Here is a 20,661-nt window from a genome sequence, read left to right on the forward strand (position 1 = left end):
GTGGAGTGAGGAGAGCTCCCGGGCGCAGCTGCTATACAGCCTACCAGTGCACATTTACCCTGCTTTTCCGGTCTTCCTCCCGTTGCAGAGGATGAAGAAGAAGAAGGGCTGGTGCTCCTTGCCTGCTTCCTCCCTCATGGATTGCTTTTTGAAGCCACATTAGCCAGCGGTCTCCACGCCGTCTCCCTCCAAGATGGCACTTGCCCACCAGGAAGAATCAGCAACAATCCCAGCTGCTAGCAGATGCCACCATCATGCTGCCCTTCTCTCTTCCGATTGATCTCTCCCCCTTCCTCCCTAGATTGCTATGTCAAGAGAGGAAGAGGACAGCATACTGAGTCTGGAACTCAGCCCAGCTTCTGCAGAAGATAACATGACTCCCATGCTCTCTTCATGTAGTGCAGTGAGTACTGCACCTGCTCCTCTTCACCATCTTGGCCTTCTTATACTGTCTGAATCTGAGCATACTTTATGGTCTTTCTTACAAAAATTGCCAACAAGGGCAAATTTTGAGGCTTTGGCTAACAGGGTGGAAACCACTTTGTGGGGAGAGATACAGGGCCTGAAACAGGAAGTGTCTGTACTAGACTGTCCGACCTTGGGAAGGGCACAGCACAGTATCCCAATCTGTACAAAATTTGCAATCATCCCATACAGGTTTGGCTGATCAGCTTATTCAGTTTCACTTGCTACTGGACAATTTAGAGAACTGCAGCTGTAGACAAAATATCTGACTTTGCAGGGTTCTAGAAACCATGACCGAGGCACAGCCAGAATCACTACTATTTTCAATCTATCTGGACCATCCACCAGATACAGAGATAATTTTGGATAGGGTCCATAGAACCCAAGGCCCATGACACTCATCATCTGACAGGTCCAGAGATGTCTTATGCTGTCTACACTCATTTAACCTAAAAGAACAGATCCTACGGTGAACCTAGCACTGGATGGTTCTGCCAATAATCTTCTACCCGATGTTTCCAGGAAAATGCTGCTGATGCGACGGTCCTTCAAGTCACTGCTGGACACGCTTGGCAAGCTGGGCCAGACTTATAAATTGGGTTATCTATTTCACCTGGTTCTTCAAAAGGGGACTTAGACCTTCTCTCTACGCCATCCATCAGATCTCCCTGGCTTTTTCACATTTACAGGGATGGACCCCTTTCCTGTTCCCAACTGGCTCAAGGTTCTGGTCACCCAGGATCAGCAACAGAATGCCCCCTATGGTAAACCTCCACTATGTTGGAACAACTGCCATTCCAAACATAACCCCCTGCAGCCCCCGCAACCAACAAATCCATGATGCCTCATGCTTCCTGAAGATTGCATCGTTGGCCGCTATGCATGTGAGAAAAGCTGCATCCTACTGACTAACCCCACTGGCCCCCATTTGCCTTGTGAAGTTGACCCATTCCTATCCCACTTTAAGCAATGCTACAGTGAGCCCTTTGTGCCCTCCGAGGGTTTAAACATACCTGAGCGCTTTACGGTGACCTGGAATACTTTTTTCCCAGTCTGGATGTTCTTTTCCCTTTTTTTCCCCTCACCATTGCCCAGGTCCTGTAACTCTTTTGTATATATTGGGTGCGGCTCCCCACTCTGCCCTGCAGGCATTCCCTTCATTACAGAGTCAATGCCAGGCATCTATCTTAGAAATACTGTACACGCTACATCCTCACACTCAGGGGTGGACTGACAACTCATGGGGCCCCCTGGGCAATAAAGGGTCATGGGGCCCCTGTGTCCTTGCCCAAACTCAAAAAAGCCTATGAAAAAGGTACCAGGGGCATCTCATGGGGCCCCCTACTGACCCTGGGCCCTCAGGCAGTGCCCGAGTTTCCAAATGGTCAGTCCGCCCCTGCTCATACTATGTTGAAAGTTTATAATGCAGACCTTCTCGGCCACCGTGCATAGAAAGCCTCCCTGAGGGCAAAGTTTGATTCTCTCAGTTGGTATTAGTTCAGTTGGTGCCATCTGCACTCCACAGCAGGTTTTTGGGTTCCCTACCTCCCCAGTGCCCCCCGTTTATGTCCCCCTTTACACATGCTCATGCGATGTCTGTACCCGCACTAATGTGCACATTTTTTACATCAAAAGGTTTTGCATGTTATTTAACTTTCAGGGGTGAAAGTGGGACTTTTTTGCAGTGTCACAGAGGGGTATATGATTTATTGTAATTTTTGGATAAAAAATAGTTTTTTATTTGATTAGAAATTATGTTGTGTTTGTGTGTACTCAATGCATTTTACTGTTTTTTTTTCCTGAAAATATAGATTTGATAAACGGTTAAATAAGTTATAAAAAAAATTGCAACTGCCATCTTTTTATTCTACAGACCTTCTGCTTTAAAAAAAAAAAAAGTAACATATTCTGTGGGTTTTAAATGTCAAACTGATAACCTGTAAAGGTCTAAGTGTTGCCTATTGGTAATTTTTGTTGTTTTGTGGGTGTATAAAGTTTTGAGGCTTTACACATTTGGTATCTCTGCACTCGACACAACCCCGTCTTTTATATTTTACTCAAAAAAAAAAAAATCAGAAATTATGTTGTATAACATACAAAACCATTTTGTGTCAAAAATGTGCAAAGTCCCACAAAGTCCCAATAGGGGTATATGATTTATTGTGATTTTTGGATACCGAATTGTTTTTTATTTATTTAGAAAATATGTTGTGTTTGTGTGTAATCAAATCCATTTTAGTGTTTTTTTTTCCTGAAAATATAGATTTGATAAACAAATCCATTTTAGTGTTTTTTTTTTTAAATATAGATTTGATAAAGAGTATAGAAAAAAATTGCAACTGCCATCTTTTTTATTCCACAGAGCTTCTGCTTTAAAAAAAAAGTAACATATTCTGTGGAATTTAAATGTCAAACTGATAACCTGTAAAGGTCTAAGTGTTGCCTATTGGTAATTTTTGTTGTTTTGTGGGTGTATGAAGTTTTGAGGCTTTACACGTTTGGTATCTCTGCACTCGACACAACCCCGTCTTTTATATTTTACTCAAAAAAAAATCAGAAATTATGTTGTATAACATACAAAACCATTTTGTGTCAAAAATGTACAAAGTCCCACAAAGTCCCAATAGGGGTATATGATTTATTGTAATTTTTGGATACCAAATTGTTTTTTATTTATTTAGAAAATATTTTGTGTTTGTGTGTAATCAAATCCATTTTAGTGTTTTTTTTTCTGAAAATATAGATTTGATAAACAGTTAAATAAGTTATTAAAAAAATTGCAACTGCCATCTTTTTATTCCACAGAGCTTCTGCTTTTAAAAAAAAGTAACATATTCTGTGGGTTTTAAATGTCAAACTGATAACCTGTAAAGGTCAAAGTGTTGCCCATTGGTAATATAGATTTGGTAAAGAGTATAAAAAATATTGCAACTGCCATCTTTTTTATTCCACAGAGCTTCTGCTTTAAAAAAAAAGTAAAATATTCTGTGGGTTTTAAATAATTTTCTAACCAAAAATGCAGATTTTAATGTGTGAAAAAAAATAATAAAAAATGGATTTATTCTACAGAGCTTCTGCTATAAAAAAAAGTAACATATTCTGTGGGTTTTAAATGTCAAACTGATAACCTGTAAAGGTCAATGTGTTGCCCATTGGTAATTTTTGTTGTTTTGTGGGTGTATGAAGTTTTGAGGCCTGACACATTTGGTTTCTCTGCACTTGACACAACCCCTTCTTTTATATTTTACTAAAAAACAAAACAAAAAAACCCCAGAAATTATGTTGTGTTTGTGTGCACTCAAATCTATTTTAGTGTTTTTTTTTCTGAAAATATAGATTTGATAAAGAGTATAAAAAAAATTGCAACTGCCATCTTTTTTATTCCACAGAGCTTTTGTTTAAAAAAAAAAACAAAGCAAAATATTCTGTAGGGTTTAAATCGTTTTCTAACCAAAAATGCAGATGTTAATGTGTGAAAAAAAAAATAATAAAAAAATCGATTTATTCTACAGAGATTTTACTTTTTTTTTTTTTAAAGCAGAATATTCTGTGGGTTTTAAATCGTTTTCTAACCAAAAATGCAGATTTTAATGTGTGAAAAAAAAATAATAAAAAAATGGATTTATTCTACAGAGATTTTACATTTTTTTTTTTTTGAAAACAGAATATTCTGTGGGTTTTAAATCGCTTTCTTATCAAAAATGCAGATTTTAATGTGTGAAAAAAAATGGATTTAGAAAAAATAAATAAATAAATAAAAGGGATTTAAAAGACAGCTGAGGCTTGTAGTTGTATAAAAACGGTAAAGACGGTAGAGTTTAAAGATTTCTCTATGAGACTAATTAAGTAATTGTGCACAAGAGCATTAATTATTTTATGATCATTTAAAAAAATCATCATGCCTATTAGTATCATGACTTCTTTTATTGTAGTTTTTATCCTGAGCACTGGTCCCCAGTAGACTGACTATGCTGACAGACCTCCCACTGCCTGTCCTTGATTTAGGCAAACAGTACTTTATGTTGAGATCAACACACCTAATGTCAAAGTTGATATAGCCAGCCGCCACAGAGAGTTAGCAGGGAAGCCCCCAACACAAATTTAGCTCTAGGGCCCCATGATTTGTAGGTACCCCCTTCTGCAGGCAATGGAGCTGATTTATCAAGGACTGTTCAATTTGCACTTTGCAAGGGAATTTGCCCAATAACTCGGCAAAGCGTACCCAATCACATGCAAGGAAAATAAAAAAAAAATAACATTTTTTCTTGCACATGATTGGATGATGGAAGTCAGGTTCACTTCATTTGCTAACCTCTGGACAAAATTCCCTTGCGACATTTTTTTGCAAAGTGAACAGTCTGTGTGACTTTTGTAACTCAACCCCAATGAGACACCGGAAAAGGCATAAAATGACCTAAAATATGTTCTTAGATTCCTATGCACCTACCTCATTCTGTCCGTCTCCCCTGTACTGCATACACCACCTGCCCCTTATATAAGATTCATACAGGTAAACAATATCACCCCCTCCCTCTCCTGACTACAGTCCATGGTGGTTACCTTGGTTTGTCCCAGGTAATTAACAAGGTCCATGTGGAGTTTGCTGCATGGGGACACTTAATAACTCAATATCCTACAATGGATAATTCATCATCTTTTGAATGATAAAGCTTAAATATTCCTATAACAATCAGCTATACATTCACATTTATAAATGTAACTATGGGTTAAAGGAAAATGGAACTGGATTTGAATTATTTTACATATTTTTTTAAACTGAACTAAACTCTTTTAGTCAACATGAACTATTTATAATCCTTATTGCTGCTGGTATTAGTAAAAAATAGGAAGGTATATTATTTTTACTTTTTTTTTTAAACATTTCGCCACTTGCTTCCTGGTTTCTGGCCTAGGCCAAAATGATGTCATACATCCAAGGAGACTTCATGGGTATTTTGTTTTTCTTCTCTCTGGGGGAGGGGAGGATGGACGAAACAGGGGCGTAGATTTCCTTTCACTCTGATCAAACTTGCTGGGGGTGCCAAGGGCTGCATGGCAGCACAAAAATGTAAATATCAGGTGGGCATGGCTCTCCCACTGAGTCCACACCCTTGCACCCCATAAGTATGCCACTACCATAATGAAAGCATATTATCTTTCCCGATGTTATACTGGAACTACCAGCTTTTTGAAGGGACTCTGATTGTGCCGACAGAGCTGTTGTGGTCTGCAGCCTCTGCCCACATTGTATCTGCTGTGGTAAAAGGGCCATCATATAAATATCAAGGCGGCCGTGGCTCTCCCACAGAGTTCACAATCTTGCACCCCCATAAGTATGCCACTACCTTAATAAAAGCATTATCTTTCCCGATGTTTCACTGGAACTACCAGCTTTTTGAAGGGACTCTGATGGTGCTGGCAGAGCTGTTGTGGTCTGCAGCCTCTGCCTACATCATATCTGCTGTGGTAACAGGGCCATAATATAAATATCAGGTGGCTGTGGCTCTCCCACTGAGCCCACACCCTTGTACCCCATAAGTATGCCACTACCATAATGAAGGGTTTCTGATGGTGCCAACAGAGCTGTTGTGGTCTGCAGCCTCTGCCTACATCGTATCTGCTGTGGTAAAAGGGCCATAATATAAATATCAGGTGGCCATGGCTCTCCCACTGAGTCTACAGCCTTGCACCCCATACGTATGCCACTACCTTAATAAAAGCATATTATCTTTCCCTATGTTTCACTGGAACTACCAGCTTTTTGAAGGGACTCTGATTGTGCCAACAGAGCTGTTGTGGTCTGCAGCCTCTGATTACATCATATCTGCTGTGGTAAAAGGGCCATAATATAAATATCAGGTGGCCATGGCTCTCTCACTGAGTCCACAACCTTGCACCCCATACGTATGCCACTACCTTAATAAAAGCATATTATCTTTCCCGATGTTTCACTGGAACTACCAGCTTTTTGAAGGTACTCTGATGGTGGTGACAGAGCTGCTGTGGTCTGCAGCCTCTGCCTACATAATTTCTGCTCTGGTAAAAGGGCCATAATATAAATATCAGGTGGCTGTGGTTCTCCCACTGAGTCCACACCCTTGCACCCCCATAAGTATGCCACTACCATAATGAAAGCACATTATCTTTCAGAACGTTTCACTGGAACTACCAACTTTTGAAGGGACTCTGATGCCTACATCGTACCTGCTGTGGTAAAAGGGCCATCTATTTGGGTACCACATGCATGAAGACCCACATTACCTCCTCATTCCTCACTCTGGTTCTCCCCATCTCCTTAATGATTTTCTGGTGCATCCACTGCAACATTTGCAGCCACAGTGACAGGGAGGGAAGTGTCGCAAGGAGAATCCGAGGCTTAGGATATGCCATGTCAAGCAGGGAAGGTCATAAGGCCACACTGAGGAGGGTTTAGTGAGGGCCCAGCAACCCACTGACCCCGCCGTCATCCTACGGTAGGATGGTACCTCATCTGCAGCTGCTGGAGAAGTAGAAAAATATTTGCCCTAATGCCAAAACTGCAGCTTTGCAGCTGCTCCCATTCCAACTCTTAGAAACTGCCCCTTTCCACAAGTTTATGGCCTATGCTACACCATAGGGACAGGTACCCATCCAGCTTTATTTTGCTCAGAATGCCATCCATTCCCTCCAACAGCATGTGGAATGTAATGTGTCTGCGTCGCTGGACTATGCTGTCAGTGGTGGGCTACATACACTTGTGAGGCAAATATAGGCAGGGATGCCATGTATTCTTTTTGGCACACTGGGACAATCTTGTTGTGGAAAGGAAGTATGCAGGATTGAGCACCCTCCTGGAGCTGGTAAAGTCACCCCTCATATTGTCCAGTGGTGAGACTGCAGTGACCAGTACTTCCTCCTCCTCACTGGCTCATCCTTCGACTCTGCAAATCCACCAGTCTCCACTAAGTGCCCCGAGCTTATGAAATATCTCAAACTAAACTCTGACATGCTTGTATGCCTAGGGGACAGGAGCCACACTGGGCCGGAGCTGCTGGCATCTGTCCAAGCCCAGGCGGAGAGGTAAAATAAGCCAAAAGCTCCTGTGCATGAGTATAGAGGGCTGAAGACATGGAGGTATGGTGGAACCCAAATAAATGTGAAATTTGAGCAGATACGCCAAGCCTTGCTGCTCCTGTGTACAACAGGAAAACATGGAACAAGAGTGCACTGGACTAGCTCATTATCCCAGATAACAGTTTATTGAATGAAAGTTCAAATATACTCACAAAGAAGAAGTGACAAGTCGCATAACAACTGACAATCACTGGAAATATGAGGCTGAGAGGTGGCTGATACCACATTGTCTTCAACCAGACAAGGTTGTCTTTGACAACAACACTAACCTTCTGGCCACCCTTTGTCAGGGAAAATTCACACATGTACCTTACTAGGCACATCCTTAAGCTGGTGGTGCATTGGGAAAAGAAATTGTGCCCTGACATTCAGGAGGTCCTTTGTAAGGTTGTTAGGACTTGTGGTCACTTTAGATCATGGGTGTCAAACTGGTGGCTCTCCAGCTGTTGCTAAACTACAAGTCCCATAAGGCATTGCAAGATTGACAGTTACAAGCATGCCTTCCAAGGGCAGAGGCATGATGGGACTTGCAGTTTTGCAACATCATGGATGGCCACCAGTTTGACACCCCTGCTTCAGATGGTCATACACTGAAATACAGCTCCAACATCAGATGCCTGCCACCCACCCCATCTGTGATACTCCCATGTGCTGAAACTCAACTTTAGCCATGCTACAGAGACTGTACAGTCATGGCCAAAAATATTCGCACCCCTGCATTTCTGTCAGATAATTTGCCCAGAAAATTGTTGCAATTACAAATGTTTCGGCATTCTCATGTTTATTTTGTTTTGCTTGTATTGGTATGACACAAAAAACGTTGAGAAACAATAAACCAAATCTGGCACATTCCACGCAAAACCCCAAAAATGGACTGGACAAAATTATTGGCACTTTCTCAAAATTGTAAGAAATAATTGCATTCTAAGTATGTGATGCTTCTGTAACTTGTAATTAAACTCACCTGTATCAATTACCAGATCTTAATGTTCCTCTGTTCTTCTTGGAGCACAGTCTTCAAGGCCTGATAGACAAGGCACTGAAGGCACAGCAGCAAGGGGAAAAAGAGTACTTGCCACTGAATAGGTGAGCAGGATCTCTTGCTTACTGCCTCCACCTTTGTGAGGCAGAAACAGCAGAAGGAAGAGGAGTATAAGGAGGAGGGTTGGGGTGCTGGCGGTGAAGGGAGGACATGGAAAAGGCTTCAAAGGCTTCTATATACATTGAGAACACAGGGCTTATTTTTTTGAGAAACTCAGAAGGTCAACATTTGGATTAAAAGGCAAGAGCATAAAAACCGGGAGTACTGGCTCTGTCACACCTTTGACACATGGGCCTATGTATTTTGTTATGTGGTGTTGCGACTTTCTGTCTGGGGAGTTGTACAACTTGTTTATTTATTGGTTTTTCCTGTTCCATATTGTAATATGCTGTGACACAAGATGACTTCAGTCTTCTGGGTGGAATCATTACGGGGCAGAAGGAAATAACTATGGAGGACAGCACCAGAGAGGAGGTAAGTGCTGCAATCAGAGCTTTTTTTTTTTTGTGTGTTTTTTTTCTGTAAACCCCTCTTGGGGCACCATTCTTGAAATGAAATGAACTAATTTGGGTATTAAATAAATATTTCCAGCAATGTTAAATAAATCAAAATGTATTATCTAATTTTGTAAACAAAAAATGTAAATATCATCCAGGCTGTGGTCTCATTGATATTAAAATTTATTGTAAACATAAAATATTAAATATTACATGTATAGAACATACAGAAACAAAATATCATGAACCATATAATGCCCAATAATACAGTCATTTAATACATAAAATAAAATTTTTTACATTTCACCTAAAGTTACAAAATTGTACATATGTTCCAGGAAGAATGATCATTTGGCCATTTATAGTTTTCATGGACTGTTAACTACGTTCTATTTCCGGCCTCTGTCTTTGCCCATGAGATGCTCTTTGGAGTTCATCTCTGGTCGAAACAGGATGATGAAACATTTAGGAAAAAACATACAGATCACTAGAGCCCAGCTTGATGACTGGATTGCAAAGATTTCCATGGCTACGCTGTACTTTCCTTTTGAGCTGAGAGAGGCCGGGATGTAGGAAATCCAGACACTTAAGAAGGCCAACATGCTGAAGGTGATAAACTTGGCCTCATTGAAGTTACTGGGAAGTCTTCTGGCCAAGAACGCAACCACAAAACTGATGGAGGCCAAGAGGCCAAGATATCCCAACATGCTCCAAAAGGCAGTGGGTGAGTTCTCATTGCATTCAACAACAATGATTTCAGGTTGTGTTTTTGTGTTATTTTGAGGGAATGGTGGAGCAGCCCCCACCCAAATACTGCAGAGGAGAAACTGTAGAAGAGAACCGGTGAAAATCACTATATAGGACACATAAGGACTGGTCCATCTCTTCAGCCTGCTTCCTGGTTTGGTGGCCATAAAGGCAAAAACCACCATTAAAGTTTTGGCCAAGACACAAGAGACACATAGAGCAAAAGCCATACCGAAGGCAGCTTGGCGCAGAAGGCACTTCTCAGGCTCGGGATAACCAATGAAAGTTAAAGAACAAAGAAAGCAGAGTGACAGAGACAATAGCAGAATACAACTTACTGAATAATTATTGGCTTTGACAATTGGTGTAGTCTTGTAACGAAGGAAAAGTTTAAAAATGGAAACTGGAATTATAGAAGAGGAAAGGCTTGTAGACATAAGGGTCATTCCCAATGGATCACTGTATGAAAGATACTCAGTGGGTTTTGGAATACATTGGTCTTTTTTTATGTTAGGCCACATATCCCATGGACACCTGGAACAATATATGGCATCTGAAGATGGAGAATAATCATAAACGTATAAACAAGTCAGGCCTTAAACGTGTTAAGTGCACCTGTCATTTCAGGTAGACATCCTATAGGTATTGTGAAATAAAAAAAAGAAGAAGTGATAGCACTGCCCTCAATCTCACCTCCCGGACTATGGCACAGTGCACAACAGGTCTTGTGAGTCTAGGTCACCTTATAGCAGCTGACCCACAAGTGCTGTTGACATATTCCATCACAATTCCCAATGGCGGCTGATGTCACCAGTCCTTGTCCTGATACACATATATCAGAACTCTGGCCTGCCCCACAACTCACCTAGCTGCTGCTCTCTTTCTGCTCCCTGGGTGATACACCAGTCACTTGTAAATCCCACAATGTTCTCAAACATGCGCAGTGGTTGCTAGTAGGCTCTTGGCTGGTCTCACACAATAATGACAGAGATATTGCTTTTGAGAAATTGTAATGTTTTGTGGGAGATCAGGATTTAGATGCCTTCTGCGATACATGGTATCAATTTTGTCAAGCCAAGTGCCGAGACATGACCACTGCAATTGTTTGGCAGCATTTTGCAGAAGGCTGGTGACTAGTGACCATGTGGGCAGCAGAAGATGAGGGGAGAATGGAGGAGAGTGACAGCTACATAAACGGGCAGGATAGAAGCTGAGGTGGTTCCCCTGGCAGGGCAGCTCTTGTGTCAAAAGCAGCATAGTGCCGTGTTGCTTCCAGAATGTTTCTCCAGTTAAGGAAGAGGGGTGACAAACAACAGCTAGACAGACCATGGTGAAACTAGTTCCCAGCTGAGCTCAGACTAATGGATATATTTCCCCAAGTGGTGAGGTTGTTGCATGGTTGATCAGGGCCAAACGTCAAATCCAAAGCATGTACCTTGCTGATAGACTCATACCCAGGGGCCGACTGACCATTCGAGCACTATGGCACTGCCCGAGGGCCTGGGGTCAGTAGGGGGACCCATGAGATGCCCCTGGTACCTTTCATTGGCTTTTACATAGGCTTTTTTTTTGGGTATGGGCAAGGAAACAGGAGCCCCATGATCCTCTATTGGCCCGGGGGCACCATGAGTTGTCAGTCCGCCCCTGCCCATACCCAAAAAGACTGAGTGCTGGAATCAAATCAAAAGGAGATTCAACAAAGTATTAGTTTAAGGGTGTGTACACTTATGCAACCATATTATTTTAGTTTTTTATTTTTACTTCCCTCCACCTAACAGATTTCAGTTTGTTGTTCAACTGAGTTGTACAGTTTATAGGTTACATTAAAGGTGGAAAAAGTTCTGAAATTATTTATCTTTGTCTCATTTTTTTACATTACAGAAACCTGAGATTTTAACAGGGGTGTGTAGAATTTTTATATCCACTGTACAGTATTATTTCCCCAAGTGGTGAGGGCATGGTTGATCAGAGACAAACGTCAAAACCAAAAAAAGGAGAAAATGCCTTGTCAGGAAGCACAATAGGGGTTAGTGTAGGTGGAAATGACATCAGTGAAAAAGAGGTCAAAATGAAACACAGTAAAAAGTTGCACCCACTAGCCAACAAACTCCAAAATTAGTAATTTAAGAGTGGCCAATATTGCCATTTAAATAGGAACACATGCTATCACAGGGGGTTGTTCAGCCATATCCCTGCAGGTGGCAAGGAAACCTAAGGCTTTGAAAAGGATGGTCATTTGAATATGTGGACTCTGGAGGGGAGGCTGCAGTGTGGGAGGACCAGGTAGCGAGAGAAAAGATCTACAGGATTTAGGAGGTGCTCCAGAGGCATTTTCAGTAGAGGGAGCTAAGTAGGAACAATACACATAAGAAGACATTACAGACTAAGTTATCTATGTATGAAAACCAACAATCTGTTGTTTTTTGAGGGTGAGGACAGTTGTCAAATCTTAGTCACTTTCTGGGTATTGAAGAGATTTCAAATTGAGGAGATCTTCATAAACTTCCTTTCATAAGATACAAAACAGAAAAAAAATGAGAGGAAATCTCACCACTGACCTTTTTTAATGGAAAAATTGTCCCTACTGGAAGGTGCCATCACCAACTGTTCCAGTGACAACCATAAAGCTTTGCATTCCCACTCACTTTCTATACTATGACAATGGTCCACAGGACAAATAGTGAGGACACATCACTAGGTATAGAGAACAAGACATAAAAAAAAGTTTACAAAATTTCTAATCCTCTTTCACTTTATCCAAAACTATATCTTGACTGGGATTGCATTTTAAAACCAAAGAGAGTAATACCTGGTACACACAGTTTTTTCAGCATAGTAGTTATATTGTCGATGAGGCTCCATTAATACTAGTGCAATCTCAGATGGGTCTTGAGTCGCACAGAATCGCACAATAATGGAAATCACTATGTTTTTATGGTTCACATTAATGCAACTCAACACATTGCGATTTTGGAAAAGGTTCCTGTGCTACTTAGGTGCAATTCTACCCAGCCGACTGAATGAAAGCAAAAAAAAACAAAAACTGAGGAGCAATCTGCCTGCTGAACTATTGTGTTCTGACGCAAGGACTGCCTCCCCGCCAGAACACACCGGTCAGTGCTCGCATCCAGTGGCTGCAAATGCTGATTGGAGGCCGATCGGCTGCTTGTTTTCCAGCATGCCGGTTTTGACAGAAGCCAGTTGTTTGGCCGGCTCCTGTTGGAGAGGTTGCTGTACACAGTGGCTGAATGTTTCTGTCTAACCGGTCAATACTGGCCAATATTTGGCCCATGTGTACCAGCCTTGAGCACACTTCTGTGTGCCTTCACTAGAACCTCACTGCTTTTGTCATGAATCTTCTTACCTGTGGTGTTAGAGATCTCGCCTTGTGGACAAGGGATACATTCAAAGCAGCATATAGGCTCCCCGCCATGGTGTGCCTTCCTGAATCCTGGCAAGCAGCTGATGCTACAAGCAGAGATGGGGACCTAAGAAGAAGTTAGGAGGGATTAAAAATGATTGTAGTACAAAGGGATATGCAGCTTGTTAATTGCTGGATTAGATAGAAAACTAATCATGTTAGAACTTGATGGAAAATTGTTGCATGAGACCAGGGGTGGACTGACAACTCATGGGGCCCCCGGGTAATAAGGGATCAAGAGGCCCCTGTGTCCTTGCCCACACTCAAACCACACCCAAAAAAGCCTATGAAAAGTACCAGGGGCATTTCATGGGGCCCCCTACTGACCTCGGGCCCTCAGGCAGTGCCCGAGTTCCCAAATGGTCAGTCCGCCCCTGCACGAGACTAACCAAAGTGGAGTTCAGCCCATGTCAAATATGCTGTTTCAGGGCTTGTTGGCCCGCTTTTATTTAAGAATGAAAGGAAAGCTTAGATTTTTAGCTCTGTTCCTGTAACTTTCTATTTTGATCTCTATCTCTGACCCTCAGTCACAAATCTACACGACTTATTCTAAACCATGGTTCATGCCTCTAGGTGTAAGCAGTGTGAGTCAATTAAAATGTATGTAAAGCAAAAGAACGACAAGCAGGGCACCAGGTCAGTGTAGATAAGAGCAATAGTACTTTATTCCAAAGATAACTTACATCTTAAAATCCCTCAGCGAGTATGGCAGATGAAGGACACCGGAGCCAGGGACATCAATGGAGCAGATCCCATGAAATATGCATGGCCTGGGAGGAGACCCACAGCGATGGATGAACGGCATCTCTGGATGCCTTCCCACCAGTAGCAGGGTGGCAGATGCTGTGAATGGAATGGAGGCCAGGCTGCAACGCGTTTCAGAAAACTATGCTTCCTTTGTCAAGCCTGCTACCGGTGGGAGGGCATGCAGAGATGCCGTTCATCCATCGTTGTGGGTCTCCTCCCCGGAAATGCATATTTCATTGGATCTGCTCCATTGATGTCCCTGGCTCCGGTGTCTTTCATCTGCCATACTTGCTGAGGGTAGCAGGCTTGACAAAAGAAGCATAGTTTCTGAAACGCGTTGCAGCCTGGCCTCCATTCCCTTCACAGCATCTGTCACCCTGCTACCGGTGGGAAGGCATCCAGAGATGTCGTTCATCCATAGCTGCGGGTCTCCTCCCAGGCCATGCATATTTCATCGGATCTGCTCCATTGATGTCCCTGGCTCTGGTGGCCTTCATCTGCCATACTCGCTGAGGGATTTTAAGATGTACGTTTTCTTTGGAATAAAGTACTATTGCTCTTATCTACACTGACCTGGCGCCCTGTAACTTTAAAGTGTTACTAGACCATGGACCCTGCATCCACTATATCTGGTCTCCTCGGTCCTGTTTGTCGTTATTTTGCATACCTCTGTTCTTGATGAGGAGCTGCCAGTCCACTTGTGTATTCCACAGCCTTTATGGTCCTTCTACCTGCATATTCATTGGATGGACATTGTCATGCCTTCAGCATATTTTTATGTTATGTCCATTGTTAGTTTAGTATGCTATGGAATGGAATGTAAGGTAAAGTGCAATATCGCCATCTAGTGGCTCTTTTGTATTACAGTTTTATAGATTAGTTTCTTTAGTTACACATTTTGTTGCTTAAAGGCCACCGTAGTTTTCCCATCATCCTATGGGCTTCACCATGAGGTCTTAGAGACATTTCCTAGCAGCCATCTTTACATGTGCTCCAGAGGACTCCACATGTATTCAGCTGCAGTTCTGTTGTCAGCCTATCGGAAACATTGCTGGTATGTTTAAAACCCTTTCTAGCAAGACTAGTGTGTCAGGACTGTATATTTTGTAGATTGTATATACTGATTGAATGTAATTTCTTTCATTTGTAGTTTTACTCTAACTTCCCTGCAATAAAAGTTGAAAAGAGGACCTAGCGACTGCATCAATGAGTTGTTAAGGGAGGAGAGTTAGCTGTCTGTCTAATTATACCCCCACCACGTATAGCTGAGGCAGAACAGACATGCTGACTGCTACACTCTGGATATCTGATTCCACGTGGATATCTGCTCCCTATCCATCCACGGACTGGTTTTATACCTTTTATTCCTTTAATTAGTTTACTCCTTTTACTCTATTTAATTTTGTTCATATTTTGATATAATTTATTTTATATCTAATTATTATTTTCATCTTCTGTGTGAGAACTGAAGGTTGTTCATTTATTAATGATCATCTTTTATGCTTAAAAATGTATGTAAACACTAACCAAGAACTTCTCCTAGTTGCCTCCTTTTTGGTCTTTTGAAAACATTTTGTTATATCTGTTCAATAAATGCAAAAAAAACAAAAAAACAGTTGTTGATTCTGCCAGAAATCTTGTGGGCCGGGAACTTCCTGTGATCTCTGATCTTGCAGACTGTCATCAGCTAATACTTTTCTCACTACTCTCTGGACTAAATAACAACTGCTCCCTATGTTATGGAGATGAGGAGAGAGGAAAATGTTCTGTAGTCCTAATAAATGTCTCCTTGGGTCCCAGTGCACTCAACAAAGCGAGCCTTTTCAAATATTTGCATAAATTTATGCATATACTGTATGTTGAAGAAGGATTTGATGCACCTGTATTCATTCCTAGTGATGCCTATGGGTAGACCTGTCCCAACACCAGGGGCAGACTGACAAATCATGGGGCCCTCGGGCAATATGGGACCATGGGGCCCCTGTGTCCTCACCCACACTCAAACCACACCCAAAAAAGCCTATGATAGGTACCAGGGGCATCTCATGGGGCCCCCTACTGACCCTGAGCCCACAGGCAGTGCCCAAGCGCCCGAATGGTCAGTTCGCCCCTGCCCAACACCATTGTAATTAAAAAATTTGAACTATGCTTAGATTTATAAACTGCAGCTTGGATCCCTTTTGTACCATTAAAGTGTTACTAAACCAATATCAGTAAAATCAGTCTAAATATGCAGTAAAGCATACTTATATACTCCCTGTGGAACCTAAGGAGTTAATCCTCTGCATTGTGTAAAAAGGATGTTTGATCCTGTCTTCTCTGATCCTCCCCTTATCTCAGTGTCTCCTAAATATCTCCTGATGGAATATTGGTGTGGAGTCACTCTGCACATGCTCAGTTTGGTGTGTATTGCTAAAGAGTTTTTTTTCTTGGGAGAGTGCATGTGATCAGCACAGGGACAATCAGCACTGTACAGCCAGAGGGTCAAGGGCCCTGCATCTTCCTACGGAACTATGAAAACTCCTCCTACAATCTGTAACCAGTGCTCAGCTTCTCTGACCCTTCCCTTCTTCTACTGTCCCCAATCCATCAGCTGATAGAGCAGAGCCTTGGGGGCAAGCTGCACATGCTCAGTTTGGTGTGTATTGCTATACAGTTTCTTCTTTTTCTTGGGAGCGTGCATAGGATCAGCAAAGGGCCAATCATCACTGTCCAGTCAGAGGGTCAGGGGTCCTGCAGCCTCATAGGACAATTAGGGGAGGAATGAAAACTCCACCTACAAGCTTTAACCAGTGCTCTGCCGGACACTGATAGAAGTCACAAGACTGCTCTAATTGCTGATGAGAAAAGGTATTTAGCAGTTTATAGTTACTAAAATAATTGCATTTCCATGTTCTGTGTACTGTGGGAGACCGGATATAGTGAATGCAGGGTCCGGGGAGACCAGATATAGTGTATGCAGAGTCCAGGGAGAGTGGATATAGTGAATGCAGGGTCCGGGGTGACCTGATATAGTGAATGCAGGGTCCGGGGAGACCAGATATAGTGAATGCGGGGTCCGGGGAGACCAGATAAAGTGAATGCAGGATCTGGGGAGAGCGGATATAGTGAATGCAGGGTCCGGGGAGACCAGATATAGTGTATGCAGGGTCCGGGGAGAGTGGATATAGTGAATGCAGGGTCCGGGGAGACCAGATATAGTGAATGCAGGGTCCGGGGAGACCAGATATAGTGTATGCAGAGTCCAGGGAGAGTGGATATAGTGAATGCAGGGTCCGGGGAGACCTGATATAGTGAATGCAGGGTCCGGGGAGACCAGATATAGTGAATGCGGGGTCCGGGGAGACCAGATAAAGTGAATGCAGGATCTGGGGAGAGCGGATATAGTGAATGCAGGGTCCGGGGAGATCGGATATAGTGAATGCAGGGTCCGGGGAGAGTGGATATAGTGAATGCAGGGTCCGGGGAGAGCGGATATAGTGAATGCAGGGTGCGGGGAGAGTGGATATAGTGAATGCAGGGTCCGGGGAGACCGGATATAGTGAATGCAGGGTCCGGGGAGACTGGAGATAGTGAATGCAGGGTCCGGGGAGACCGGATATAGTGAATGCAGGGTCCGGGGAGAGTGGATATAGTGAATGCAGGGTCTGGGGAGACCAGATATAGTGAATGCAGGGTCCAGGGAGAACGGATATAGTGAATGCAGGGTCTGGGGAGAGCGGATATAGTGAATGCAGGGTCCGGGGAGACCAGATATACTGAATGCAGGGTCCAGGGAGAAAGGATATAGTGAATGCAGGGTCTGGGGAGAGCAGATATAGTGAATGCGGGGTCCGGGGAGACCGGATATAGTGAATGCAGGGTCCATGGATTAGTAACACTTTAAAGTTACAATCATATATAAGAGATGTTGTATGAATTTACCTCCAGTCCGCCATTTGGCCACCGCACTGAACTTGCATTTAAGGAAAAGGTTTCTCCAGATGAAGCCACACTGTCGTAGTTTCCAACCTTCACCTGGACAATGGCACCCTCTTGGTTCTTTTGCCAATTCACAACATCGTACACAGCTGGTGGATCCCCATTCTCATCAAAGAAAACTTCTCTCTTGTCACTTAGTTCCACCCGTACTTTCTTCAAGTAGTGCAAAAGCTGTACAGATAGAAACAACCCAGCAATACACTTAGTTAAAATTTGAATCATTAGATCATACAAAGAAAAATGTGTGTGTAGTGTAACCCATAGCAATGAATTAGCTTTCGGGAGTTTACAGCAGTCCAACCAAAGGAAGACCAATAAGAGTTAATTTGGGATTGATTGCTACTGAAGAGGAATAAATGTCCTGGTACTTTCACAATACAAATACATAAGGTCCTGTATATGTTACCTCATATAATAAAAACATTATTTTCTGATGTAATCTCCAAACTAAAGGATCCTATGGTCAATGTGGTCTTCTTTGAAGAAATATTTTTTTTTTCTACTGAAAGCTTGTGAAAGAAAATCTCTTGTGATAATTATATAGAGGTCACCATTGCTGACCTTCTTCTAAAAATGCTAATTGGCTGGCCATTATGGTGATTTGGCTTTCTAAGCCACTAACTACAAGAATGTAGATAGGGAGGTAAGAACTACTGTACGTGTTCAGAGGATGGGCATAACACTGAGGTCAGCACTAGAAGCCTATGTCATTTTCTTATTTGTGGAAATAAATATCCTTAAATAAATGAAAAAAGTTTGAATTTCAAAAAATTAAATTAATGGTGTAAATGAGACGTGTCCCCATTCTGTAGAACCTTCCATAGGCTCTCCAAGGAGTGGAGCCACAGTTCATGACCGCTATGGTATACTTTTGCAAACGGGTTTGGGATTGAAGACTTAAAAAGGCCCCCACCAATCAGTTATTTGCTGGGTCACTGGTTCCCAAGTGTTAGGGATTTAATTAAGGGTTGAATAATTGGGGATAGGGGTTAAAGTCTTCCCACCTGGAAATATGTAAAATAAAATATTAAAGATGCAAAAGATGCCAGTTACTGGGGATCCATCAGTAGACACTTTGTTGGGGTAGTGACTCGTAATCTCAGCTGTCATTGACATTTCTGATTCCCACTAATGATTGGGAACCAATCAGAGTGCTTCCTAATCATGTGATCACTATGTCAGCTATGACATAGGGACTGATGACATGCAGGGTGGAGACGTCAGTGACAAAATACGTCTTTAGCCTTCAGATGGCACTGCAGATGTCCCCTGCAGCCTGAAGTTGGCTGTTCATCTATTGAATTCTATAATTGTCTGTGGCATATGGACCATGCTAAACTGGCCGGGGCATTCAGGTATCAATGACCTCTGATCACAAAAGGGTTCATGTTTGCAGTTTATAAGATATTTTGACGTTTAACTGGATTTTTCTATAAAGATTAGGTTTACTGTTAGGATTACGGCAAGCCTGGGGTTCAGTGTTAAAGGCCAGATAAAGAATTCTGATTATCTTTTGATTTCTTAAATCAAAAATTACTTATATAACAAGCAAAAAAAGAAATGGTATTATTTGTTAAATGTATTATTTGCAATAAATGCTAAAGACAATTAATAATTATCTCCTAAATGTGCATGGATTGCATATGTATCATCAGACTCATATAAAACAACATTTTGGATAGTCTTTTACCTGCCATGTTTTAAACTTCCCAATATCTCTGCACTTTCCCCTTGAAAAGGATCCTTCCTCATCTTTGCAAAACATGAGGTCATCAAGAGCTTTGGCTATAACATGGACAGCAGTGTAAATATTGTAAGATGCTCTCAAGCTTGACACGTCGTTATAAAGATTATGGATGCTATGAAGGTCCTCATCTCCAGTACATACATTTAATGCATTCCTTGATCCGTTTACCATCTTTTGGTCAGGTAACGTGCACCCAAAAGTTTTTTCCCAGAAAAGTTTGGCCCAAGAAGCACCTGGAGTATTGTACGGGTCAATGCTGTTAAGATAGTTTTGGAAGCCTGGGATCTTCGAGCTGCGGAATGCAAAACCAATTGTTCCCAACAAGATGGAAGAATACTGATCTACTGAGAGTACCTTTGAAATAGACCAAGCTTCACTAGCTACAAAGACTTTCCCAGTTGTGTTCAGTATCAAAAGTTCAGCAAGTAAGGGCCTAAGATTTATGCCCGTAGAGAAAACCACCACAATTTTAGCTGTTGAGGTCTTAATAACCTTGGCTATCTTATTGATGTTTCTGTAATAAGTCTGTATATACTCTGTGAATGCCACACAAGCTCCAGATTTGGCAATTTCCTGCTTAATAATCTTAATGCCCTCTTGGCCATAATCATTGGCAGCAGCAACAAGACCAATCCATGTCCATCCAAAATGATTGACCATCTGTGCCAGTCCCTGAGACTGGAAAGCATCGCTTGGAACGGTCCTGAAGAAGGATGGGAACTTTGCCCTGTTGCTTAGAAGAGAACTGGTTGAAAAATAGCTTATCTGTTGGGTGAAAAGGTGCAATCAAATTATCATAGTTAATAAAATATTTGCTGGTGATTTTTTATCATTTGCTTTTGAGGAAAAAAGTAAACATGTGAAGGGTGGTCATGATGGGGATACAGGAGAGACCACGTAT

The 20,661-nt window shown here is 42.1% G+C and overlaps 1 protein-coding gene and 1 long non-coding RNA gene across 2 annotated transcripts in view; one reads left to right on the forward strand and one right to left on the reverse strand.

Moving 5' to 3' along the window:
* LOC149448946 (uncharacterized) overlaps positions 1-15,647 on the forward strand; it is a 62,560-nt gene extending 46,913 nt beyond the window's left edge. Inside the window, exons 2-3 of the long non-coding RNA XR_016315470.1 lie at positions 9,021-9,094; positions 15,183-15,647. This is a non-coding gene — a long non-coding RNA (uncharacterized LOC149448946). The remainder of the gene's footprint in view (positions 1-9,020; positions 9,095-15,182) is intronic.
* On the reverse strand, positions 9,283-20,435 carry LOC149448948 (extracellular calcium-sensing receptor-like). Its single transcript, XM_089694030.1, has 4 exons — positions 19,704-20,435; positions 17,957-18,184; positions 13,229-13,352; positions 9,283-10,417 (listed from the first exon to the last, which is right to left on the reverse strand). The coding sequence occupies exons 1-4, from the start codon at positions 20,418-20,420 to the stop codon at positions 9,507-9,509; spliced, it is 1,980 nt and encodes a 659-aa protein (XP_089550156.1). The 5' UTR covers positions 20,421-20,435; the 3' UTR covers positions 9,283-9,506.
* Positions 20,436-20,661: the final 226 nt, after the last annotated feature.

Source organism: Staurois parvus, unplaced genomic scaffold (genome assembly GCF_062004578.1).
Source record: "Staurois parvus isolate SC_StPar_1 unplaced genomic scaffold, SC_StPar_1.0 ptg000647l, whole genome shotgun sequence".
Lineage (NCBI taxonomy): Eukaryota > Metazoa > Chordata > Amphibia > Anura > Ranidae > Staurois > Staurois parvus.

Coding starts and splice junctions, on each gene's coding strand:
- LOC149448948 (XM_089694030.1), bottom strand. CDS start 20,420: ATGGTCAATCATTTTGGATGGACATGGATTGGTCTTGTTGCTGCTGCC. Junction 18,185..19,703: donor GGAAGTTTAAAACATGGCAG/GTAAAAGACTAT, acceptor CTATCTGTACAG/CTTTTGCACTACTTGAAGAA. Junction 10,418..13,228: donor CGAGATCTCTAACACCACAG/GTAAGAAGATTC, acceptor CTCCATCTTCAG/ATGCCATATATTGTTCCAGG.